Source organism: Pleurodeles waltl, chromosome 4_1 (assembly GCF_031143425.1).
Source record: "Pleurodeles waltl isolate 20211129_DDA chromosome 4_1, aPleWal1.hap1.20221129, whole genome shotgun sequence".
Classification (NCBI taxonomy): Eukaryota; Metazoa; Chordata; class Amphibia; order Caudata; family Salamandridae; genus Pleurodeles; species Pleurodeles waltl.
Window position 1 is genome coordinate 289,450,895 of NC_090442.1, and position 27,245 is coordinate 289,478,139.

Below are 27,245 nucleotides of genomic sequence, written 5' to 3' on the forward strand. Positions count from 1 at the left end.
AACAGTGGCTTTCTCACCTTTCCCACAGAGCACACATCTCCTGTGGGAGGAAGACTGGTACATTTCTATGCACAATGGCACAACATCACTACAGACCAGTGGGTTCTGTCTAATATCCAACATTGTTATTGTCTAGAACTCATTTCCACTCCACCAAATATTCCCTCACATTCACACAGGCTTACTCGGGAGCATTTCACTCTGTTGAAACAAGAGGTACAATCACTACTATTCAAAGGAGTCATAGAGATAGTACCTATATCCCAACAAGGACCCAGAGCATATGCACTATATACCAAAGAAAGACGGTACTCTAAGACCAATTTTCGATCTCAGATCCCTCAATCGATACATCCTTTCAGAACACTTTCATATGGTCACTCGACAAGACGTCATTCCCCTACTACAAAAACAGGATTAGATGACAGCAATAGACCTCAAAGATGCTTATTTCCACATTACCATACATCCAGCTCATCAAATATTGAAGATTCGTCATAACAGGACAAATTCAAAGTGCTGCCATTTGGAGTAACAACAGCACTAAGGGTGTTCACCAAATGCTTAGAGGTGGTTGCAGCATTTCTCAGAAGACAACACATACATGTCTTCTCAATTCCAGACGACTGACTCATAAAGGCCAGTACAATTCAAATTTGTCAGCGTACTCAATATACTATAGATATCCTACAAAATCTAGGATTCACAATCGATTACTACAAATCTCACCTGCAACCATCACAGATACAACTGTATCTGGGAGCAGTTCTGAACACTCAGTCAGGATTAGCGTATCCAAACCCAATAAGGACTCAAGCATTTCCCAATCTCATATCTCAACTTCAATACAACTAAATTTACACAGTAAAACTAGTGTAGAAACTATTGGGAATGATGGCTTCATGTATAGCCATAGTCCCCAATGCAAGACTACACATGCAACTACTACAGCAGTGCCTTTCTCAGCAATGGTCTCAGTTACAGGGTCAAATTCAGGACCTAGTGTTGTTGGACCACCAGACTTGCCGCTCTCTGAATCGGTGGAATTACACCAACCTATCAAAGGGGTGACCCTTTCAGGACCCAGTGCCTCAGACCACAATCACAATAGATGCATCACTGATACGTTGGGTGAGCTCACTCAACAACCTCACTATACAAGGGGAATGGGACTTATCATATCATATAAACTACTTGGGAGTACTAGCAGTATTCCTAGCGCTCAGCTTTTCAGACACAAATCATACACAAGATTGTGTTAATACAGACAATATGACCACAATGTATTATCTGCAAAAACAGGGGGGGGGACACTCATCTCAATTGCCCCTTTTAGCACAATTTAGAAGTGGGTGATTCACAGTTGCATTCAATTAGTGGCAGAATATCTTCCAGGGATACACAATCAACTAGCGGACCTCTTAAGCAGGATGCAGCAACAAGTCCACGAATGGTAAAATCACCCACAGTGTGATCCAACAATACTTCCAAATGTGGGGAACCCCAGAGAAGACCTTTTCACCACAAAAGAAAATGCAAAATGCCAAAGCTTCCCATCCAGGTACCCACACCCTCAATCCAAGGGCAGTGCTCTATGGAGGAATTGGTCAGGGATATTTGCTTACACTTTTCCACTTCTCCCACTAATTTCATCTCTGATAATAAAGATGAAACAAACCTCACTCACTGTGATACTCCTAGCTCCAACATGTGCGTGTCAATGTTGGTACACAACACTATTGGACCTGTCTGTAGTACCACATCACAAGCTTCCAAATAGACTGGATTTGCTGAAGGAGAGGCCAAATCAGACATCCAAGTCCCAGCACACTCAACCTGGCTATTTGGCTCCTGAAGTCATAGTTTGGCTATTTACAACTTCCATCTGAATGTTTGGATATTCTAAAAGAAGCACGCAAACCCACAACTAGACAATGTTATGCATCTAAATGAAAACGTTTTGTCAATTGTCAACCCAAAAATATTGACCCATTTAAAGCTTCAGTACAAAATATCGTTTGCCATTTGCTTCACTGGAAAAGCAAATCTGGCATATTCATCTATTAGGATTTATTTAACAGCTATAGCTGCTTACCTTCAAAACAGACAATGTATTTCCCTGTTCAGGATTCCTGTTATAAAGGCCTCATGGAAAGTCATAAAAGGGTTATTGCACCTAGAGTTCCTCCAGCTCCTGTGTGGAATCTTAATATTGTACTCACAAGACTTATGGGGCCACCATTTGAACCCATGCATTCTTGTACTTCTATAAGAAGAGTTGGCTAAATTCAAGCGTTCACTTTAGAAAAACCTTTCTTCTAACTCCATAAAGATAAATTAGTTCTTGGAACAAATACAAAGTTCCTACCAAAGGTGGTTTCATCTTTTCATATCAGTCAGTCAGCGGAATTGCTAGCCTTCTTTCCACTGCCAGATTCAGTTGCTGAAAGAGCTCTTCACACTCTTAATGTTAAAAGAGCTCTCATGTACTATATAAGCAGAACAAAAGATTTCAGAAAATCCAAACAACTTTGTAGCATTTTCAGACCCTCACAAAGGTAATCCTGTTTCAAAAACTAGATTAGCCAAATAGATAGTGAAGTGTATTCAGACTTGCTATCCTAAAGCTAAAAGACTGTTACCAGTAACTCCTAAAGCACATTCCACTAGGAAAAAGGGAGCTTCAATGGCATTCTTAGGGAATATACCAATGGGAGACATATGTAAAGCTGCCACATGATCTACACTACACACATTTACTAAACACTACTGTGTGGATGTGTTCTCGCCAACAAGCAAACGTTGGACAGGCAATACTTGGAACACTATTTCAAACTACTCCAACCCCTACAGGCTAAAAGCATGGGTATCTACAGCGACACATGCCATTGAACGGAAAATGTTACTTACCCAGTAGACATCTGTGTGGCATGTAGTGCTGTAGATTCACATGCGCCCTCCCTCCTCACCGGGAGCCTGTAGCCATTGTTGTACAATAAATTGTAAATATGTATGTACATTGCATGGACATCTCATTTCTTAACTATATATATCTATATATACATTTATACACTCTTTACTTCACCCTCCTGCGGGGGAAAAAAATAATCTACCAAAGGATTCCATGCGCAGTATTACCGAGAGGAGGAGTCACTCAATCCAGTGACGTGAAAACCTTTGAATAAAAGCAACTTGTTACACTCCGAACCCAACACTAGATGGCGGACTTATGCAAAGCATCCGAGTCTACAGCACTACATGCCACAGTCGGATGTCTACTGGGTAAGTAACATTTTCCATATATCCTTAGCCATGGCATTGCAGTGTTCTTTAGGGACCGGGTTGAAGCTGATGGGGAAAAATGATTGCTGCCATTAGTGAGGTTTATAGTTTCAAACTTTGTTAAAAAAAAATAACAAATAACAGAGTGACTTTTTGAACAGGCATTTCTAATTTTGGATGGATTGTGACCATGTATGGAGTTCATATCTACCAAATATTAATCATGGTAACATTTTGACATTGGTTTTTGATTAAGTGAAATAACAGCAGCTAACAAATACAGACAGGGCAAACTTTGTTCAGAAATAGATTTACTAAGCTATCTGCTTTCCCAATTCAAGTAAAATATATTTGTTTTGTTTAGTTGTAGTGAGTGTTGCCCCAGTTACCTGTACATTTGCCAATCCCATTGTTTGCCCGTCATCCATGACCTTTAATGTTTGGTCTGCTTTGATGGCGAACACTTGAAAGACTGAATCCACCATTTTTTTTTTTTTTTGGTGCAGTTTCAGATGGTCATATCCAGCAATGTTCCAAGGAAATATGTAAAAGGAAATGACACTGATAATGATGCTTAATCGTTAGGGCAATAAATAGCCACTTCCAGTTTGTAGCTTCATCTTGATGTTAGGCATGCCATAATGTGCATTGTCCATTGTCAATCTGGGGAGTTAAAAAAAAAAATCTTCTAAACACAATAATTGTGTAAATCAGTCTTAGTTTTATATGCTACACTTTTTGTACTCCTTCTTTGATCAGGATTATTAACAAGATTTGATGCCTGTTTGATTCTGGAATGTCAGCAAGAATTTGTGTCCACGCTTTATTATCTAAGTTGTTTTCTTAACTACAATCTCAGGTTAATGAGGTGTCTGAGGAAAGACCTTGACATCCCAGTCGACCACGTGTAAGCAGTCTTTCTCATACGTTTTGCCATCATTACAAACTAAGAACCTTTGGGTTACTTAAATTTTGTTAACATGAAGTATGTCAGTAACAGTTTAGAGGTCCTGCTAATTGAACCAGTTTGACTACTGCTTTCTCCCCAAAAAAAGAGCCGTTGCTCTTATTTAAAAATTGTTGTGCCATGCTCACTTTGTCAATCAAGTTTTGTTTTTTAATGCATTAAAGCTTTAGGAAGCAAATAAATTACATCCAGCATTTCATCTTGCTCATTTGGTTGCTTTGTGAACAACTTGTGTATTAACACTTCAAACGTATTCACTGTAGACGCACATAAGAGTCCATTCCTTGTTCTCCTTCAAATACATTAAAGCACGTGCAACAGTTAATTCAACAATGAGCACATATGAAACTTGGACAAGATGAACAAAGCTTCTAAGGCTTCTACAGAGCAGTCTGTTAACTAGGTAGACCAATGGTTCCTTGATGGCTCGGTCCTCCCTGGTAGATAAGAAAATAACAAACTAGGATGTAAGAAATGTTGAGGGACATTCAGAAACGTTCATTGTACTATTATGTAAGGTGGATTTGTAGAATGCTGCTCATCACCTGTGAGGGTATCAAGGTGCTGATACGGACAGTCTGCTGTAGTGGAACAAATCGGTGTTTTAATCGAAATACTTCTCAATAGATCCCAAGAAGGTAAACTTTGGTTATTGTGTTGACAGGTGTTTCTAATTTCTTTACTGTTTTCTTAGCTTTTGATAAAATAGTGGTTGTTTTCTTTGCTTGTTGAGGTTTAACAAATAGGTAAGCCTTTGCTTTGGACATATGTGCAGTTTCATCCTCTGTACAGCTATACAACATAGCATAGAATACATTCAGTGCAAATTGCACACTCTATATTGTGCTTGCATTGCCCAGACAACTTAAACATTGGTTGACTGCCCATGGAGTGCTGCAGTGAGCTAGTCGACTAAATGTGGTCACCTTTACCACTAGAAATTATCACAAATTGGTTATACCAAATGGCATTCCTGTTCCATACTATGACTTATTTAGTCCCTGACTCCAACAAAAGTGCTTTTGAAGAATGTAACGTGTCAAGAACCAAGAGCACTTTTGTCTTGTCCTTACACATAAGAATCTGAGTCCAATCCATCCAGTCCAGCAAATATTTTGCATAATTTTGAGCCATTCAGCAAGTTTAGGTGGCCAGCGACAGTCTGCCTGTGACAAAGGAAATGGTTGTACCTTCATGAGATTGAAACATCTAAACCAGTGTAAGGTTGCAACTTGAGTGGATGTTGAGTTCTTTTTTCTTCCCGAGTCATGAAGCGGCTCAGCCTCCAGGTGTAATACACAGTTTTATCTCCGCCTGCTTGGGCACCCTACTCTGCGGCATGCACCCTCAACCTTGCTAAAGAATGAGATGGTGCTGTATGATTGGTACAAGTAGCAGTACAGACAGGAGAAGAAGAGGGAGCCAGACACAACAGCGTAGCCAAACACAGGAGCAACAGCAAAGTTTATATACACGTTTGTGGAGAGGGCATGAGCACTACCATCCACTTCTGGGGCACGAGGAGGAGCAAGTAGAATAAAGAGGTTTTGTTTACTTTATTTCACGAGGATGCTGATTAACCAGTTGACTGCTATTGCTTTTCTCATAGTTTTAAGTCCTTTCATGCCTGGGCTAGAGGTGGTCTTAGTTGTACACGAGAGCTTTGCAAAAAGGAAAAAAAAATAATAGAAATAATTATTAGAAAATAGGACCTTTCTTGCCGAAAGTATCACTCATATTCTTGTTCACCCCATACGATAGTAGATTAAAAGTGTGCCTGTGGGTCACCCCCTTTAGCCAATGATTTTTTGAGAGTAATGAGTATTTAGACCAGCGCCTAAGTCGGGCCATTGGTGATTGTGGTGTCAGTTGTCTTGTGTGACAGAAATGTGACACGCATTCAGACGTTGCACATCTCTAGCTAAATCATACCACAATACACTGGCCTTCCAGGGAATTGTGTGCAACACAATGCAAGGGGTGAGGCTGAAGACTGTAGTAAGGACTGCACCCGCACCTAAAGCACCTAAATCACCATAATAATGGGTTTGAGCCCAATCTAAGATGGTAGTTGTAATCTCGTCACAAGTGGCCCACACCTCCAGTTATAGTTAATGTGTAGTGTGGCTTCAACACAGTGTCTATGGAGGTGCAAGAGTTATAATAATTGAAGGTGTTGCATGAATTAGAAATTAAAGGTACAAGTATAACTTTATAAATGTATGTTTTTATAATTTGCTTGGTTGGAATCTAAAGAATAACCTTTTATATAAGGTGGTGCATAAATTATAAATGTAAGCTATGACTAACTTTAGATTTTCTAATATTTGTACAGTTCAGTAGTTTAGGGTTTTACAGAAAGAATGAATAGCTTTCCTGACTAGAACTTATCCTTTTTTTTTTTTTTTCATTAAGTGTGTGATTTTTTTTATACATATATATAATATACACACACACACACACACACATACAAGATGGAGAGTAAATTTTGCCACAGGTCCTCGGCAAATTGGCAGTAAAATTATCCCTGTGGCACCCCACAGCCAGGACATGGGGACATAGAACCCAAGTATGTGTTGTGAAGTTGAACTCAGTCTTGCCATTGAGAGGCTTTGGCCCTCATTATGACTGCAGTAGTCGGCGGCGGTCGGATATCCGGTGGCATTCATCACGGCGCTTAGGAGGTTCCACTGCTGGGACCCCCATGCCAGAAAAAGATCTCCCGCAGAATTACAACCAGTAATTCTGTGTGGCAATTTTCTGGTGGTGTGGTGGTTGGAGCGCCAGTCCCGTCCGCCAACGGAGGAGCACCTTGTCTGATGAGGTAAGTGCCATCCGCGAGGGGAGGGTGTGTGTGTGTGCCTTCGTGTAAATGTGGACGGGGGTGGGGGGGTGTGCATAGGTGAATGTGTAAGGGGCGGTGCGAGTGCATGCAGGTACGTGTATGGATGGATGTAGTTGAAAGGAGGGGGTGGAGGGGATGGTGAGTGTGTGTGCGAGATGTGTATGGGTATGTATGCGTGTCTATTGGGGTGAAAGTTGTGAGTGGGGGGGTCTGTGTGTGTGTGTGTGCGAAGTTGGGGGGGAGGGGTATCCCGGCGACAGGAACGCAAGTTGCTGTCATCCGGATAACTTACCGCCAGCATTTTGTGGCAATGAGACGGCCAGGAAAATGCTGGCGGTGTCCCAAGTCTGAATAACCTCAGCAGTTATCTGACTTCTGATGGGCAGGGACGGGCACTTTGGCAGTGGCAAACCACTGTGTTCGTAATATTGCGGTGAGCACATCCAGTCCAACAGTGGTGAGACTGCCACAGCAGCCCTGCTGGTCCGTGGACCCCCAGGGTCATAAAGAGGGCCTATATCTGCCATAATAGGTTTTGAAATGATACATCACAGGAGAGGGACACATCTTAGAGGACACCAACTGTCATCAGCATACTGTTTTAACTTCGACCTTGGCCTGGTATAGCTCTGTTTAAATTATATTCTGGTTCTTTGTTAAGGTATCACTTGCCTGTCTATTAATTGAAAATATATCTTACAACTTGGAATGCAAGAAAGAAAATTATTTTTGACATTAGACTTGCACAAAGTTTAAACATGGGGAAATATCTGTACAGGTTTTTTTTTCTTTTCTTTTTTTTAATTTATTTATTTTTAAAAAGCTTATCAGTGCCATTTAGCTCCTGAACCAACCAATAGTGAGGATCGGCCTCAGAATGCGTGGGACATGAGATGATTTGTTTTGCTTTTAAATGTATACCCTCTCCATTGTCTTTTTCACGCTAAACATTTTCATGTCCATACGTATGCAGTGAAGAAGAATGAGCAGCGTTTTTAAATGCTATGTAAGGCTTCAAAGCTAGTAAAAACAGTGAGTAGGAGTCCCAGTGATTTCAAGAGAGCAGTATATAATATGTGAACAACTATCACTTTTAATTAAACTACTGAAAAATCGGTTTGATAGAAAGTTAAATGCAGTCAGTGAGACCTAAATATTCCCCTGACCTCAGTGGTGTGGAAGGTGAATACATTCGACACACACAGTAAAGAGTGTATTGTAGGTTGAAAATCTCTTTGCAATTATTGTCTTAAAAGCGATGACATGGGAAGTGTGAACTTAATAAACTAAAATGCATTTTGAAATAAATGTTTCCCTAACGTTTTAAATGCATGTTTTAGATACACTACAATGGTGCAGGGAGACTGGGCACATTGTTTTTTTTTTTTTTTTTTTTTATGTTTTCACTGTCCTGCATCATTTTTGGCAACGGATATTTGTTTATATATCGGCAACTATCTAAGAAGGTGGAACTTGGTTTACTAGTCATCCTTTTGGGGTTTTTGGCAAATATTGAGGCTTTGTGATGATGTGGGTCCATTTTAGCTCCTTTCCTGGGTACAGTATTTGGCTTACCATAGGCTTGAGGCCTGTGCCCTTTCACCCTGATAATATGCTCTGTTTTCATGTAACCGTTTTATTCATTTTAGCACAACTTGTTTTAGTGGTGATGTTTTTATTTTCGTAATTTGTTGCAATTCTGCGAGAGCATTGCTATCCGTGTTATGCATGACATATTTTCATCGTGTTTCTCTACCCTGGGAACAGAATAAGAATACAGGATAATATTTTTGTTTTGCCGCCACAAGACTGCATAGTCTAACACTTGGTTACATACCTGCGTCAGGCTATTTTGCAAGAACAAAACATTTTCCTTAAATAAACACCTTGTAGTACAAAGGGCTTTAGAGTGGTTTCCAGCCATGATTTTCCATCTACACTGCATGCCAGTTTGCCGCCAAACCTCAGCCTTTGTGTCTCTAGGAGCCTGACCTGGAGACTGAACGCCCAACCTTGTACTAAGGTAACTGGGTGGGGTGTGCGTATCATGGACACTGCACAGACAGATTGGGCTTATACCCCCATGCTCTCGCTAGAGAATAGGCTTTAGATAGACATTATAAATATTCATGTTTATGGCAATATGTTGGCGTTTTTATCTTTACATCTCTAATCTTCACAATCCTGATTGTTATTCCTCATTATCCTAATCATAGCAGCTTGTGCATTTTTTCACAATAAATGTATTAAACTATCCTGCTTTTCCTTTCGTGTGTGTGATGGGGAGAGCGTGTGGTGGGGTGTAAGAGACTTGTATTTAGAGCGAAAAGAGGGTAAGGCTTGTTCACCACGACTTCCTTGAGGGATCTTCAGAGCTCCATGTGCTAGGCTGCCACAAATCACCTTCACCGTTTGGGTTTGGGTGAGGTGCTGCTAGAGAGCTGGGAGGATTGGGCCAACAGTTGCCAACTGGTGTGTGAGTGAGAAGCACGTTTAGTGTGCCACCTACACGCAGAGGTGCTGTCGTCTCGAATCCAGCAGTCTCATTGATATAAGAGTCCTTATGACTGTGATCAGAGCAAAGGTTTATCTATTATCTGTCACCAGATTGTCTATACAACATTTTTGGAAAACTTCTAGATGTAAATCATGTGAGCAATAGCAAACTAAAATGAATAAAATATGACAGTTGGAGAATATGTATGCCCAAAGGAATAACCAAATTGTTAGATTTGAGCAATTGTGGCGTTTTTTTTTCTTCTTTTTGCTGGATTCGGGTGGGGTGGGTGGAATAATGCAGTTTACAAAAGGTAGAGTATTCATGGCTATTAGTTTGCCCAAGGATTTTGCACTTGAGAGATATGCTGTGACCATGATGTCGAAGATGAAGACATTTCCATGTTTGCAGTAAACTAGTTTTGAGGGCTGTGTTTTTTTTTCGTTTTTTTTTTCTTTTCTTTTTTACATAATTTTTCATATTTTTTGGTGTATATTGCACTTTAAGGTAATGCTCTTTGCAATATTTATGATAGCACTCGACTATCTTGCACTTTAAATATGCATTACTCATAGCTCCTCGTTTGAAATATGGCACTTTAATGATCTGGGGTTCTTTGCACTAGCTATGATTGGACATATATTGGTTGAATTTTAGTAATATATTTAGAATATTTTAGGGGTTGTTTTTGGTCTTTTCTTTTTTTTTTTTTTTTTTTTTTAACCTATGAGGTTATATAATTGCTGATGGGTAGGTGAATTACTGTATTAGTAGGGGATTATTAGAAGTATACTGTGTATGGTTATTTAGGCACTGCACATATAATATTGCTTTTTATTGCTCAGCTGGTTGACTGTGTTAACAACATGATTGCACGTTTAGTGTGCAACCTAAAAACACCACATGGAATATTAAAAAAATGATTTGCTGTCTTTAAAAACTTGTATAAAAAGACGGCTAAATATAAACCTGTTAGTCATATATTGCAACAGTACCTTGGAGCACAGGGAGCAAGAAGGAAAAAACGGCGTTCTTATAATTATCAACAAGTGTGACAAAGGGGGTCAGTAAACACTTTATTTCTGTGCCACCTTTGCTGTTTTTCTCCCTTAGAGAGGGGCAATACTTATTGTCAAGTGTACTCTTTTCTCCGTGTAGCACGTGCTCAAATTGTTATGGTCAAATATCAAGTGGTGTGAGTGCATAGTAATATTGAAGGCACATAAACTACTACAGGTCTGGCATAGTAAACTCCAGGTGCTTGTGCAAGGGCTAGTCCTGGGACGTAACTGTTACACGGGGATTGACCGCTTTGAGATCTGCGTGACTCGAAGATTGATTGACGGAAATCTCTCTTGGTCATGCAGCCTAACTTTGAAATGCTCTTCATAAACATAATTGCAACGTTACCTGACGTCTCACTTTCATTAAGTCACTAGAACCCTTGGGGGTCACACCTTTTATGCCTGTAAAGAAACCCGTCAATCACAAATATCGCTGAAGTTGCAAACGCAAACACATGAAGAAAATTAAATAGCCCATTCTCAACTCTGGCATTCTAAATGAGACATTAATTCACCACCTTACACTCCATCAAAATCCTTTCCAGAGAGAAAGGCAACCAATTAGGTCGACATTTTACCCTTTCACTTCTGATTCCGGAGTAGATTCCATTAAAATTACAATGTAACGTACCTTTTGTGCTGTTACTGCTCTTTGCTTTTTCCTATGCGATACCAGACTAGTACCTGTAGTGTACAGTGCTTTACAGTTATGTGTACAGTGCTTTACAGTTATTCCGAATGTTTCCTCACCCTCGAAGCGTGCGGTTGAATGAACTGATGGATTTATTTGAGTAAATCAAATTACAGTGACGTGAATCTTTAAAGCTCGTTTTACAGTTAATGATTAAAAGTGCCATGATCTTTCTGTATATGCTATATAGAGGTTTCTAACCAGATGTAAATACGTTAAAACATTTTTACCATTTAAACTTAAGTTATGAATGCCATTAAAGTTGGTTGTACCTTTCCAACTGTATGGGAAAGACAGCAGCGTTTTCTTTAAAGAATAGTTATTAACATAATTGCACATGAAAGACAGGTTGTTGTTGTTGTTGATTCAGTGTTAAAGCCTGAAAAATTGTCTCTACTTTGCTTGTGCCTTGGGTTTTCTGTGTTTTATTAAAATTATTGTGAAACAGTTTTATACAAATGAAGTCTTTTTTCTTTCTTTTCTGTTTATGCAGGTACCAACGGAGGCGTTACTTTTGTGGGGCTTATTTCAAGCCTTCTCGGTGGTTCGGCTGTGGGATTAGCCTACTTCATTACCCAACTGCTTTTCGTGACTGAACTGGAAATTGCAGCTCCCCAGTGGCCTTTAGTTCTGTACGCGGCATTTGCTGGGCTTTTCGGCTCAATAATAGATTCTTATATAGGGGCCACAATGCAATATTCAGGTACAGTATATTCTTCCTATACAGCATGTGTGACTGGATATAAAATGCCGTATTTAAAAGCAAAAACAAATGCAATAGGTTTCAATGGGAGACCCAGGGGTCTCTTCAGCGATGCGGGGGGGGGGGGGGGCTCCTCGGGGTAGCCACCACCTGGGCTAGGAAGAGGGCCGCCTGGGGGTCGCTCCTGCACTGGAGGTCCGATCCTTCAGGTCCTGGGGGCTGCGGGCGCAGTGGGTTTACCAGGCGTCGGGTTCTTTGAAGCAGGCAGTCGCGGTCGGGGGAGCCTCTGGATTCCCTCTGCAGGCGTCGCTGTGGGGGCTCAGGGGGGTCAACTCTGGCTACTCCCGGGCTCCCAGTCACCGGGGATTCCTCCCTGTAGTGTTGGTTTTCCGCAGGTCAAGCCGGGGGTGGCGGGTGCAGAGTGGAAAGTCTCACACTTCCGGCGGGAAACGTGTGGTCTGTAAAAGTTGTTTCTTTGTTGCAAGTTTCAGTCTTTGTGGAGCAGAGCCGCTGTCCTCGGGAGTTCTTGCTCCTTTTAGATGCAGGGTAGTCCTCTGAGGCTTCAGAGGTCGCTGGACCCTGGGGGACGCGTCGCTGTTGCAGGCTTTCTCGAAGTGGGGAGACAGGCCGGTAGGGCTGGGGCCAAAGCAGTTGGCGTCTCCGTCTTCTCTGCAGGGCTTCAGGTCAGCAGTCCTTCTTCGTCTTCAGGTTGCAGGAATCAATCTTCCTAGGTTCTGGGGGCCCCTAAATACTCAATTTAGGGGTGTGTTTAGGTCTGGGAGGTTAGTAGCCAATGGCTACTAGCCCTGAGGGTGGCTACACCCTTCTTTGTGCCTCCTCCCGGTGGGGAGGGGTTTACATCCCTAATCCTATTGGGGGGAATCATCCATCTGCAAGATGGAGGATTTCTAAAAGTCAGTCACCTCAGCTCAGGACACCTTAGGGGTTGTCCTAACGGGCCAGTGACTCCTCCTTGTTTTTCTCATTATCTCCTCCGGCCTTGCTGCCAAAAGTGGGGGCTGTGGCCAGAGGGGCGAGCATCTCCACTAGCTGGGATGCCCTGTGGCGCTGTAACAAAGGGGGTGAGCCTTTGAGGCTCACCGCCAGGTGTTACAGTTCCTGCAGGGGGAGTTGAGAAGCACCTCCAGCCAGTACAGGCTTTGTTCCTGGCCACAGAGTGACAAAGGCACTCTCCCCATGTGGCCAGCAACATGTCTGGTGTGTGGCAGGCTGGTAAAACTGGTCAGCCTACACTGGAAGTCGGGTATGTTTTCAGGGGGCATCTCTAAGATGCCCTCTGGGTGTATTTCACGATAAAATGTACACTGGCATCAGTGTGCATTGATTGTGCTGAGAAGTTTGATACCAAACTTCACAGTTTTTAGTGTAGCCATTATGGTGCTGTGGAGTTCGTGTTTGATAGACTCCCTGACCATATACTCTTATGGCTACCCTGCACTTACAATGTCTAAGGTTTTGCTTAGACACTGTAGGGGCATAGTGCTCATGCACCTATGCCCTCACCTATGGTATAGTGCACCCTGCCTTAGGGCTGTAAGGCCTGCTAGAGGGGTGACTTATCTATGCCATAGGCAGTGTGAGGTTGGCATGGCACCCTGAGGGGAGTGCCATGTCGACTTACTCGTTTGGTCCTCACCAGCACACACAAGCTGGCAAGCAGTGTGTCTGTGCTGAGTGAGGGGTCCCCAGGGTGGCATAAGACATGCTGCAGCCCTTAGAGACCTTCCCTGGCATCAGGGCCCTTGGTACCAGTTACAAGGGACTTATCTGGATGCCAGGGTGTGCCAATTGTGGAGACAAAGGTACAGGTTAGGGAAAGAACACTGGTGCTGGGGCCTGGTTAGCAGGCCTCAGCACACTTTCAAATCATAACTTGGCATCAGCAAAGGCAAAAAGTCAGGGGGTAACCATGCCAAGGAGGCATTTCCTTACAGTACCAAAGTGATTGTAGCGATCACTGGATTGTAATAGGATTGTTCCATATCTGATAGACTTCTAGCTGCAGATTCCTTACCTGTGAAGTCTCCCCAGGCATCAGACTGGATCCAGAGTATTACCCCTGTGTGCTGCTAGGTTGCGTTGATCGGATCGGCATCCGTTGTCACCATGGAAATGACATTGCAGTACCTATATAGGCACCACCCAGGTGCACTGACGTCATTTTTTTCCGCGCAAGCCAGTGCTGATCTGAGAGAAGAGGTACCATTCAGTCCATTTTATGACTCAACTTTTTCAACTTTTTGTGAATATTTTTTAGGTTTACCTCCGGGTGTGTCAAGGATGCTGTCACGAGAGACTGGTTTAAATCCCTGTTGATCATTTCATCAGGCGATGCCTGACCAATTTTCACCTTGTCTGTTGTGTGGTTTTAGTGCAAGACTTTGACCGGAAGTCGTGCTCAGAGCTCTGGGCCATACATCTAAAGATTTTTATGGAGCAGTACCTAAAGCTGATGGTGGCCCAACACACAACTCTGCGCAGGTCGAGGTGTCAGTCAAGGGGAAAGTCCTGGGACTGGTCTCAGAGTCCAAATTAGTCATCCTACTATAAGTCCTCTGGTTGATCGGGTAAGCCAAGGCACAAGAAGAGCAAGAAGTGGAAGTGGTCTTCGACTTCTCATAAGTCTGCCGCTGCGACGATGGAGCGTTGGCATTCTAGGCCTCATTCTTTGGAACTTCGGCCTGTGCTGTGCCTCCCTGACTTTCCTGGGAGCTGGAGCGACTCCTGCCCAACTAAAGGAGTTCTATATGAGGCCATGCACCTAATATTTGTGAAGTCCGGCACTGGTGTGCCATTGGGCCCTGCAGAGTTGGAGGGGCCCTCATCTGGTTCTGAACCGGCGGCCTCAGCTCTGATGGCCTCTGAAGATCTAGTCCTAGATCTGGACTGATGCCGTTGTACCATCTCAACCTTACCTAATGCCAGTCCAAGTGTCGATGCTCCTGGGACCCACCGGCAGTGCCATCCCCATTGTCATCCCTGACTTCCATACGAAGGTGGATGGGTGTTGCCCGACGCTGGCAGGAGCTTGTTCCTAGATAAGAGGCTGAGCCCTATTCGGTTGGGCGAGGCCTTGGGTAAGACTGGGAGAGGTCGCTGGATCATTTACAATACTGGCCCAATGAGGAGGACTGGCCTGAGGATTTGGTGAGGCTAGTGGATTAGAGAAATCTCCAGCTACTGGTATGCTTTCTCCCCCAGCCATGGCTACGGAGGAGGGAAGCTTCTTATGCAATGGTAGTGAAAAGGGTGGCTGGGGTCCTGGACTTCAAGCAGCCCTCTGTGACAGTCAAGACTAATCTCTTGACACAGGTGCTGCAACCAGGAGCTTCCACATCCAAACCCCTGCTCCCATTCAGTGATGCCCTCACAGACTTCCTTTCGGTATCTAGTCCAAACCCAGGACCGGGTATCCTGTGAATAGGCTGATTGCCCCTACCATCGCCCTGCACCTGGGAACCCAGCCTTCCTCATGAAACACCCCACCCCTGAGAGCTTGGTTGTTCAAGCCTTAACTTTCCCACGGTGCGGGGGGCATGTCTAGCCTGTTGGCAAGATGGCCGTCACTCAGTGAGGCTCTGCTGGGCTTAGGGCTTTCTTTTTCCATTTATCCTGACGGAGTGGCTGGATTAGCGCTCTTCCGGCCGGTGGGCTTGCTGCTTGGGACGATGCCCCCGACCATCCTGGAATTTGGACTGTTTGAGGCCGGCGGCGTGGAGGCGGGCTCGGCCGGTGTCTGGCCTGCTGCGCGGGACGCGCGCTCGGCCTTGTTATCTGGCTGTGCACAGCTGGAGGAGCTTCGTGGGAGCGGCGACCGTGTGCAGGCTGGAGCGGGAGAGGTACTGCCTTGGGGGCCGGTCGGTGGTCTCGTTGGGCTGAGGCCCCCATGCCTCTGCGACCCTCGTGGTCTTGTGGTGCTCTACTGCTGGCCCGTGCGGCCCGGGGCAGGTGGCCTGATCCGCCTTTGGTGCCGGCGGGATTGGCGGCCCGCGACGGGGCTGGCTTGCTGGTGGCCTGCGGGGGACGGCCTGTCGGCGGTGCCTTTAGCCGTGGTGGCCCCGGGCGCGGAGATCGGTTGGCTTTATTCCTGCTGCCTGGGTGCGGGCTCGTGCCTGGGATCGGGCCGTGCTTGCCCTGGGCCTCCTAGTGGTGGGTACCTGCTGAGGGGCCTACGAGAGGCTTATCGCTGGCTGGGCCGAGCCAGGGGGCCTTCTTTGGGCCTTCCCTGGGCCTTACTTTTTGTGGGCTGGCATTTTTGTGGCTGTACTGACCTCTTGATGTGTTTTTTTTTTTTTTTTTTTTTTTGTTTGGAAGCTGAAAGCGGCGGATTCGAGATTGGGGAAGCCTGCTTGAGACTTTGCGTCCTACTTGCTGTCAATCTGGAGGTGAGCTACCAGCTTTGAAGGTGATCGGAGACTGCATCTGGGTGTGAGGGGCTGGCGGTTAGCAGGCATCGACCTGTTACTGGAGCTTTTTTATTTTTTTTTGTGCGCAACGCTGCCCTGGACATAGATATTTTGTGCGGCTTCTCTCTCTTTTTGTGGAATACAGTGGGGCGCTACTTACTGTGGTTTCTGGTGGTGGACACTATGGGGAAGGCGGAGCAGCAGTAAGCAAAGATTTCTTTTGATGGAGGCAAGAGGAAGGGTGGCGTGCTGGCATTGCAGTCTGGGGAGGTGTAGATGGAGGAGGGGCCCTCGGACTCTTCAGTTAAGTCTGTTCTTGGATCTTAAGAGTAGCTTGGCGGGCATAGATGCCAAGCTGGACCACTTAACTGAGCAGATGGACCGCATTGGGCCAGGGTTGGATGACCACGATGCTCGTTTTGAGCGGCTTGAGTCACGCACCTCTGATCTAGAAGATCAGTGGCATGGCGAGCAAGAATGCCTGTTGCGGATGGAGTGGGTGCTGGTGGTAATCAGTAATAAAAACGAAGACTTGGAAGTATGGTCTTGGCGCAACAACATTAGGGTGATTGGCCTCCCGGAGTGCACGGATATGGGCAGGATGGAGGACTTCATGGAGAAAATGCTTGCCGACTTATTTCCTGGTGAGCTCTCTCGAATGTTGGTAGTGGAGAGGGCCCACAGGTCGCTGGGACCCCGGCCTCCCCCTGGGACTCCGCCGCGACCCATTATTCTCCGCCTATTGAATTATTGCGATAGAGACGCTGTGCTGCGGCTGGCTAGAGAGAGCTGGCCGGTGATATACAGGAAAACGGAGTTGCACTTCTTCCCAGATTACACTCCGAGTGTGCAGGCGGCACGCAGAGCATTTCTGCCGGTGAAGCGCTCACTAAGCTTGACTGCTGCTCGTTTTTCTCTTATCTATCCAGCGAAGCTCCGAGTATAGAATGGTGGTACATTTCATTTCTTTACGGACCCGAAACTGGTGGCTAAGTTCGTTAAGACGATTCCCTGGAGTGCTTCAGCTGAGGGGCCGAATGATCCTGGCTCTGAGCGAGCGAACCTCAGTGACACTGACTGACTGCCCCTGGAGCGGAGTATCGGAGGGCCTTGGGACCCGTCCGGCGATACTGGTGTGGTGCCTTTGTTTCCCTTTCATGGGCTGCCCTGTCATAACTGCTTGACTAGCCCTTTGCCCTCCCCTGTCCCGTCTGCTCTGCTGGCGGGCTGGGTGGCTAGCCTTACAACCTTTGGATGAGTCCTCTTACTATGTTGTGGGCTTTTGATTTCCTTTTTGGGGGGAGGGGGGGAGGGGGGGGAGTTCCTTGCTCTGACCCGTTTGGGGGGTCTGTGTGGGTGGGACCTCGTTAAGGTCTGTTCTTTGTGTGTGGACTGGATTTCTTCTTGTTGTTATCTTGTTTTGGATGTGACCGGTGGGCGGCGGAGAGTAGTCTGGCGGAGGGACGGATAAACTTGCGGTGTTGATGGTGCTGGGAGGGATGACGGCGGTTAGCTGCCTCACTTGGAATGTGCGGGGCTTGAATAACCAGCGCAAGATGCGGCTCATGTCTGCATATGTTCAGCATCATAACATAGATGTATGTATGCATGCTGCAGGAGACTCATTTGGTGGCGTCCACGTTGATACGTCTGAAGGCCGGGTGGATCGGTGAGTGTCATGGCGCGGTGTACTCGCGTTATGCAAGAGGTGTGGCGATTTTGCTGCGTAGGGGGCTGCATTGGCGCACGTGCAGAGTGATAGTGGACCCGAATTGGCGTTATGTGCTGTTGAGTGGAACGCTATTGGACAGGCCCTGTCGGCTTGTTTCGGTATATGGCCCTAATGTTGATGACCCTGAATTCTTCTGTGAGGTGTGGCGTCGGATTGACTCGTTGGGGAGGGGACTTTAATGTGGTCCTGGATCCGGAGAGGCACAGGGAGAGCTCGACTAGGGCGCAATATTCTGCAGCTGCCTCTGCCTTAATGACTGTAATGAATGATGGTGCCCTGGTTGACTTATGGAGGGCGACGCATGGAAGTCAGAGGGAGGGTACGTGTGTCAATTATGTACACAATAGCTGGACCCGTATAGATAGATAGATGGCTGGGTACGAGGGATGTGGAGCTTTGGACACGATCGGTGGAGCACTTAGCCCGGACTCTCTCGGATCACTCCCTGGTTAAGCTGGAGCTGGTGATCCCCGGGACCCCAAGTGCCGCGTTGGCTTGGCGTTTGCCGCAGGGGGCCCTCTGTGGCGTTTCGCGAGGAGGTTCGCAAGGCTATCCTACACTTTTTCAATAAGAATAATGGATCGGTTAGCTCTGCCGGGACGCTTACAGAGGCTTTCAAGGTGGTCATTTGCAGAGTGTGTCTTTCTAAGCAACATGGTGTGCTTCGCCCGCTGCGCCAGGAGCTGGCTGAGTTGGAGTCGCAGATTGCTGAGCTGGAGGCGCAACTGGTGGTGGTCTGGGCTGGCGACACGTTGGCGGCTTTACGGGGCGCGGCCTCTCGTTATGAAGAGGCATCCCTGCGGGAGGTCTATTTTCTGGGGAAATATGCTAGGGCTCGGCGCTACGGGGAGGGAGACGGAGCAGGGCGGACACTGGCGAACATGTTGCGCAAACCCTGGGCCAGTGGATATGTCACCGAAATAGATGGGCCGGAAGATGAGCGGGTGGCAGGGACGGAGGGCGTCATGAAGGTTTTCACTAGATATTTTATGGATTTATACTCTGCACCTGCTGAGCTGAACTCTGATGCTGCGCAGGCCTATTTTTCTGAGATTAGTTTGCTCTGGTTCGAAGACTCGCACAGAGCTTATTTTGATGAGCCCTTCTCGGTGGAAGAGGTTAAGGCGGTGATTAGCGTTCTGCCTGGTGACCAGTCCCCGGGGTTGGATGGCTTAACTCCAGCCTTCTATAAAGTGTTTTCCGACATTTTGGCCCCCTACTTGCTGGAGGTCTATGCTGAGGCGATGGAGACCGGGGCTCTGCTGTCTTCCCTTTGGGAGGCGTTGATTGTCACGATTCTTAAACCTCGGAAGGATCCCTATAGTTGTGACTCGTATCGCCCGCTCTCTATGATCAATGTGGACAATAAAATATTAGCTAAGCTGATAGTGGCGAGGCTGCAGCCATTGATGCTGCGACTGGTGCTTCCAGACCAGTCTGGGTTTGTACCGGGGAGGTCGACGATGCCTAATTTGCGCACGTTCTTTGCGGTGCTGGGCGGCCTTGTGGCTGAGGAGGATGCTGCTGCGGTGTTTTTAGACGCCACAAAGGCGTTTGATTCTTTGGCTTGGTCATATTTATTTGCGCTGCTAGGTTGGGTGGGCATGAGCACGCGGTTCGTGAACCTGATTCGCTTGTTGTATACTGTCCCTGTCGCTCGGTTGCGGATGAATGGTTGCGTTTCTGACCCCTTCCCGGTGGCCCAGGGGACCCGAAAGGGATGCCCTCTGCTTTTTGCAATCGCAATGGAGCTGTTGGCGGCCTTTCTGCGGCAGCACCATAACAGTAGGGGGCTGCCGTTCCGACAGCGCCCTATATTAATTTTGATGTATGCCGATGACATTGCGTTATATGTGCGTGAGCCGAGCAAGAATCCTGTTGTCCTACTAAATGAGATTGTCGCTTTGGTGCCTTCTCTGGCATAGCGATAAACTTGTCTAAATCGGTCGTGCTGCCCCTTACAGCTGGGATTGTGAGTTTTTCGTCGCAATACCCCATTGAGTGGGCGGATGGCCCGGTTCGATACTTGGGAGTCCGGCTGAGCTGCGATGTAGAAACCCTTTTGCTTGGCAATTATAGCAAGTTGGTAGCTTGGCTAGAGGACAGGATTGAGGTGTGGCGCTCGTTGCCGCTGTCGCTTATTGGGCGCATCGGCATTGCAAAAATGGTAGTGCTGCCAAAATTCCTGTATCTTTTCGTTAACCTTCCGTTGGCGCTTACTGTGGGCTTTTTGCGGCGGCTTCGATCGGCGCTGGTGCGGTTGGTATGGGCGGGCAGCCCAGGATTGCTTGGGAGAAGCTGACGCTGCCGTTTGAGATGGGGGAGGGGGGGGGTTTGCTGCCCCCGACCTGTAGCTTTATTACTATTGTGCGCAGGCCCATTTCGCGTATTACTGGATCTGCCCCATGAAGTACTTGCCTCATCTTGCGCCTGAGAGTGATGCGGTATGGCTGGATAGGCTGCCGAGGGTACTTGGGTGCATGTCTCGGCCCCGGTCTAGGGGTGGACACAGTTGCGTGCACCTCCAGAACTTGGGTGGCTTTGCTGTGCCGGTCGGGGATGGTCGAGCCCTTTGCTCCTGCGCTACTGGTGTTAGATATTGCTGATGAGAGGATGTCCCATGATGTACGGTTACAGGACTTCCTGATCAATTCCGACCTGGCATCGTTGGGAGATTGGTTCGAGGGTGAGTGCTTGATCTCGCTGGAGGAGGCGCTCCGCGCTGGACCCAACAATGCGTTGCATCGGTTGTATGTGTTGCGTGTCTATGCAATGCTCCCTGCGCGATTTAGTGGCCTCCCGGCGATGCCAAAGATTTGTCAGGCGTTGGAGATGCTGTGCCGTGCTCAGTCGCCGCGTAGACTCATTACCAAGCTGTAGGAAGTTGGCTCTGTATGTACTATTTCAAAGAAAGAAATAGCATGCACAGAATCCAAGGGTTCCCCTTAGAGGTAAGATAGTGGCAAAAAGAGATAATTCTAATGCTCTATTTTGTGGTATTGTGGTCGAGCAGTAGGCTTATCAGAGGGTAGTGTTAAGCATTTGTTGTACACACACAGGCAATAAATGAGGAACACACACTCCGAGACAATTCCAGGCCAATAAGGTTTTTATATAGAAAAATATATTTTCTTAGTTTATTTTAAGAACCACAGGTTCAAGATTTACAAACAATACTTTAAATGAAAGGTATTTCACTTGGGTATCTTAGGAACTTTGAATCATCACAATAGCATTTACAGCTTTGGCACAAATGGCAATAAACTGTTTTGAAAATGGACACAATGCAAAAATCAACAGTTCCTGGGGGAGGTAAGTATTTGTTAGGTTCACAGGTAAGTAAAGCACTTACAAGGTTCAAAGTTGGGTCCAAGGTAGCCCACCGTTGGGGGTTCAAGGCAACCCCAAAGTTACCACACCAGCAGCTCAGGGCCGGTCAGGTGCAGAGGTCAAAGTGGTGCCCAAAACACATAGGCTTCAATGGAAATAGGGGTGCCCCAGTTCCAGTCTGCCAGCAGGTAAGTACCCGCGACTTCGGAGGGCAGACCAGGGGGGTTTTGTAGGGCACCGGGGGGGAACACAAGCAGGCACAGAAAGTACACCCTCAGTGGCACAGGGGCGGTCGGGTGCAGAGTGCAAACAGGCGTCGGGTTTGCAATAGGATTCCATGGGAGACCCGGGGGTCTCTTCAGCGATGCGGGGGGGGGGGCTCCTCGGGGTAGCCACCACCTGGGCTAGGAAGAGGGCTGCCTGGGGGTCTCTCCTGCACTGGAGTTCGGATCCTTCAGGTCCTGGGGGCTGCGGGTGCAGTGTGTTTCCCAGGCATCGGGTTCTTTGAAACAGGCAATCGCGGTCAGGGGGAGCCTCTGGATTCCCTCTGCAGGCGTCGCTGTGGTGGCTCAGGGGGGTCAACTCTGGCTACTCACGGGCTCGCAGTCGCCGGGGAGTCCTCCCTGTAGAGTTAGTTTTCTGCAGCTGCTGGCGTGGTAACTTTGGGGTTGCCCTGAACCCACAACGGTAGGCTACCTTGGACCCAACTTTGAACCCTGTAGGTGGTTTACTTACCTGCAAAACTGACAAATACTTACCTCCCCCAGGAACTGTTGAAATTTGCAATGTCTAGTTTTAAAATAGCTTATTGCCATATTTGCTAAAACTGTATATGATATTGTGTTGATTCAAAGTTCCTATGATACCTAAGTGAAGTACCTTTCATTTGAAGTATTACTTGTAAATCTTGAACCTGTGGTTCTTAAAATAAACTAAGAAAATATATTTTTCTATACAAAAACCTATTGGCCTGGAATTGTCTTTGTGTCTGTTCCTCATTTATTGCCTGTGTGTATGTAGAACAAATGCTTAACACTACCCTCTGATAAGCCTACTGCTCGACCACACTACCACAAAATAGAGCATTAGAATTATCTCTTTTTGCCACTATCTTACCTCTAAGGGGAACCCTTGGACTCTGTGCATACTATTTCTTACTTTGAAATAGTACATACAGAGCCAACTTCCTACAAGGACAAATGGGTTTTGCAGATTGTCAGAAGCCGTCACTCCCTCCTCTTCGAGACTAACCCTCTCTCCATGACAGCATTCCATGACCAGATGACTGAGGATCATCTGTCCCTTCTCTGCAAGGAAGTTGCAGCTCTCTTGGCCAAGGGAACCATAGAGAGGGTTCCAGTGCCAAACGTTAGTTCTGGTTGTTAAACCCGCTACTTTCTGGTTCCCAAAAAGGACAAGAGTCTTTGCCTTATTGTAGACCTGTGAGCCCTCAGTCGCTTCATCAAGGAGAAATTCAAAATGCTCACATTGGCTCAGGTCTTGTCTGCTATGGACCCAGGGGACTGGATGGTAGTGTTGGACTTGCAGGACACTTATTTCAGCATCCTCGTCCTGCCTGCCCACAGATGTTACCTGCGGGTTATAGTAGGGTGTGTTTCCATTTGATGTTAGCAGCAGTTCCCCAAGGTGATGGCGGTGGTTGCAGCTCATTTGCAGAGATCCGGGGTGTCCATCTTCCTCTATGTAGATGACAGAGTCTTGAAGGTGGGCTTTCCCTAGCTCGTCTCCCACCTCCAAACTGTGGAGAACCTCCTCCATTGGCTGGTGTTCACATTGAATGTGCTGAAGTAACATGAGTCCCTCTCAGACGCTCTCTTTCATTTGAGCTGTTCTTGACACTGCGATTTCACGCTTATCCTCCCAAGTGGCGAGTCAGGATATTCAGGCTAGGATAATGATGTTTCAGCCTCTATCCTGGATTTCAGTGAGAATGACTGAAGTTGCTGGGCCTCTGGCGTCCTTCTAGTGACACATGCCAGATGGCATACGTGGGCTCTGCAGTGGGACCTGAACTTACAGTGGGCGCAGCATCAAGGTATTGTCTCGGACATGGTGCAGATCTCGGGGACCTGCGAAAGATCTGCAGTTGTGGTTAATAAACTGATTGGGTCAGTGGAAGATCGCTCTGCATTACCCAACCATATCTGACAGTAGTGACAGATGCATCACCCCTGGGTTGGGGCAGCTATCTGGCAGGGATAGAGATCAGACCACTCTAGTGTCCGGCCTAATCCGGTCTCCATAGCAACCTTCTAGACATCTGGGCAATCGACTGTCATTGAAAGCCTTTCTACCCTCCATTAAGGGAAGGCTAGTGCAAGTGTTCAGACAATACTACTGCCACGTAGTACTGCAACAAACAGGGCAGGGTGGGGTTGTAGACCCTTTGTCAAGAGGCACTACCCTTCTAGACTTGGCTGGACAGATCCATGGTGGTTCAACACCTGAAGGGCTCTCTGAATGACAGAGTAGACAAACTCCCCCGAAGATGCCTAGCAGATCACAAGTGGCATCTCCACCTGGAGATGGCACAGTGTCTCTTTCTGCAGTGGGAAGAGCCTTGGTTAGATCGGTTTGCCTCCACAGAGAACTTGCAGTGTCACCAGTTTTTCGCCCTGCAGTTTCCAAGGCAGCTTTCTGTCTGAGATGCTTTTTGTCTTTAGTGGAATTCAGGCCTCCTCTATACCTTTTACCCCCTCCCCTATACCTCTCCTGCCCAGAGTTATCAGGAATGACTGGCCCAAAGTAATTGTTGAGGCTCTGGACTGGGCATGGAGAGTCTGGTGTACTGAGCTTGTCCATCGATCTTCCGATAAGACTGCCCCTTTGGGAAAATCTTCTGTCGTAACAGCAGGGGAGGGTTCTTCACCCACACCTGTCCACTCTACCTTCTTGTGTGGAGATTGAGCAGCAGCAGTTGACAGCTTTTGATCTTCCTTTCCAAAGTCTGTAACGTCCTCTTGGCAGCCAGGCGTCCCTCCACAAAAACGTTATATGCCTTTAACTGAAAGAAATTTGTGGTATGGTGCACAGATCAATCTTTTGTTCCCCTTTCTGCCCCTCTCTCTGAGGCTTTACTTTTCTTTTCCTTGCATAACAAGGCTCTGCCTTGGGCACTCTTAAAGGCTATTTATCTGCCACTTCTGCTTTCTTGTGATTGCCTGATCAACCATCCTTGTTTAAGTCTCCTATTGTACATAGATTCCACAAAGGTCTTATTAGTCTATTCCCACCTTTCCCATTCATTATGCCCCAGTGGGATCTTAATTTGGTTCTGACATTTGTAGTGTGCTCCTTTCAAGCCTCTCTGTAATTGTCATCCTAGGCTTCTCACTTTCAAACTGTCTTCCTTGTGGCCAATACATCTCCCCTCCCCCCCCAGGGTGAGTGAGCTGCAGGCATTGTGATCTAAACTGCCCTACCGTTCCATCTATCCTGAAAAATTGGTGCTTCACACGGAGTCTTTTCACCAAAAGTGGTTGCACCCTTCCACGTAGGCCAGTCCATCACCTTGTCTACTTTTTACCTACATCCTCCTAAAGATGAGGAGAGTCTCCACTGCCCGGACCCAAAAAGAGCTTTGGCGGTCTACCTTGATTGTACCAAAGAGATCCAGTGGGGGATGATCAATTCTTTGTCGGTTATGTGGGTGTGAAGAAAGGTCGGCAGTGCAGAAGAGAACCATCTCCAGATGGGTCGTACTCTGCATCAAAATGTGCTTTGTACTGGCTAAGAAGCAATCCCCTGAAGGTTTGCTTGCTCACTCTGCAGAGTTCCAGTCCTGGACATCTGAGGCGGCAACAGGGGTATCTCTGCACACATTTACTAAACACTATTGCCTGGAGAGTTTGGTCTGTGGGGACGGGCACTTTGCCAATTCGGTCTTGCAAGACTTTCTAGTATGATTATAGTTTGCAGACCCGTCTCTGTGGATGGTATTGCTTGGGTATCTATTCTAAGGTAAGCAATCTGCAAGTATATGTCTGTATCAGATGGACAAGGTCCTTACCTTTTGCAGCGCCTTATCTGGTGGAGACAATGTCTAGGTGCAGATTCCTTACCGACCTACCCATCCTCCCAGCTCTGCAAACTGATATCTAGGGACAGGGACTCGCTCTCAGGGCCCTAGTTTTTGACAGACCAGTGGTCAGTGTTCTTCATGGCTCTCCGCTTCTGGCGTAGAAAGTTGTGAAAAGAAACTGACATCAGCGCGTTGGTGTGGCACATATATAGATCCCAAGGCGTAATATCCGGCGCGCATGACACCAAAGACTGATGCAGAGCCAATCAATGCCACCTAACTGGGTGCAGGGTTACTGCTCAAGAAAAATCTCTGGATCCAGACTGACACCTGGGGGAAATTCTAAGGTAAGGCAGCTGCCGCTACTGAAGGAAAGTAACTTGTCCATTACGTGTAGGGTCACTATCCATACACAGCCAATGTACTTGAGACGTGCCCCTTTCTTTAAAAAAAATATTATTTCTGATCCTTCTAGACTCCACACAGGAGCCAGTGTGGCTCCGTGCTCCTGTGGCACTCTCGCAGGACCAGGGGGAATCCTGCTGGCTGTCACAAGAGTCCTGCAGGTCACAACGACCCGAAAGTCTGGGACCTGCTGCAAGCTACAGGAGGTCAGGATACCCCTATCCTGCCCTCTTACATACTTTTATTTCAATTTTCCAGACATGGGGGGGGCAAGGTACCTGTGTCCTGATATGTCAGCCGCAACATTTCTCGTCCTGTTGCAGTCAGCCAATCGGAGTGTGAGCTCCAGCGGGACTGGCGGAAGCTTCTTGCTCCCGTTGGAGCAACACTGCTTACAGGAAAAGAGACCCTATTGGCCAATTGAATTGCTGTATTATTTAAAGTCTCATGCTCGCAGGACTCCATCAAACCCAATCATTCAGAGATACACCCAGATATCCATAAATTATTAACCTTAATTTTAAGAACCTACTGAATAGATTTACACCAAATCACAAACTGCATACTTTCCGGACACAGAGCTGGCTTTAAGCCACATGTGGCACAGGTCTATTCAGCAATTTGTGCTGTGCAAAAATCCCCATGGAAATTGCATTGAATAAACCATGTTTTGTAACATTTTCCCCCCTCCCCCACCCCCCACCTATTTTTTTTTTTTTCTTCTTCGTTTTCCCTCACTTGGCCTCCACATGACTTCATCACTCCGAAAGGAAGGAGGTGAGGTGGATGGTTATTTATTTATTTTTTTCAGAAAGTTTTGTCAAATAGCACTAAGCGTATGAGCAAAGCGCTCTTCCTATGGTAACTAGGTCCTAACTATAATACATCTTTATTAAACACTATCATATTTCAAATACCGTTATAACCTAGGACTATTAGTGATGTTGTTTGCTCAACTACCTACCACATTATATTAGTCTCTAAAGTGATGCTGCAGATTAGAAACTTTAATTGCTGTGGCTAAAAAAAGCAAAGTTTTATAAAAGAGCCAAATCAGACTTTTTTTCTCTTAGCTTGCTTACGTTCTTTAGGTCAGGGCACATAAATTTCCTCTGGCATTTACTGATTGTAGAATATGCTTTTAACCAACATGACAGGCCATTATTCCACCATCATATGGTGAGTACCAAAAGGAATTTATAAGAAAGGTTATTCTGATTTAGACTATTTTTGACTATGGTAAGGGCGTACTTTGCTATC

General features: G+C 46.4%; 1 protein-coding gene across 3 annotated transcripts in view; it reads left to right on the plus strand.

Moving 5' to 3' along the window:
• The window catches only part of TMEM19 (transmembrane protein 19), a 547,743-nt gene that overhangs the window by 517,975 nt on the left and 2,523 nt on the right, over nucleotides 1-27,245 (plus strand). For all 3 annotated transcript variants that reach the window (XM_069228349.1, XM_069228347.1, XM_069228348.1), the window contains one exon: nucleotides 11,840-12,049. In XM_069228349.1, coding sequence (XP_069084450.1) covers nucleotides 11,840-12,049 — 210 coding nt within the window. The remainder of the gene's footprint in view (nucleotides 1-11,839; nucleotides 12,050-27,245) is intronic.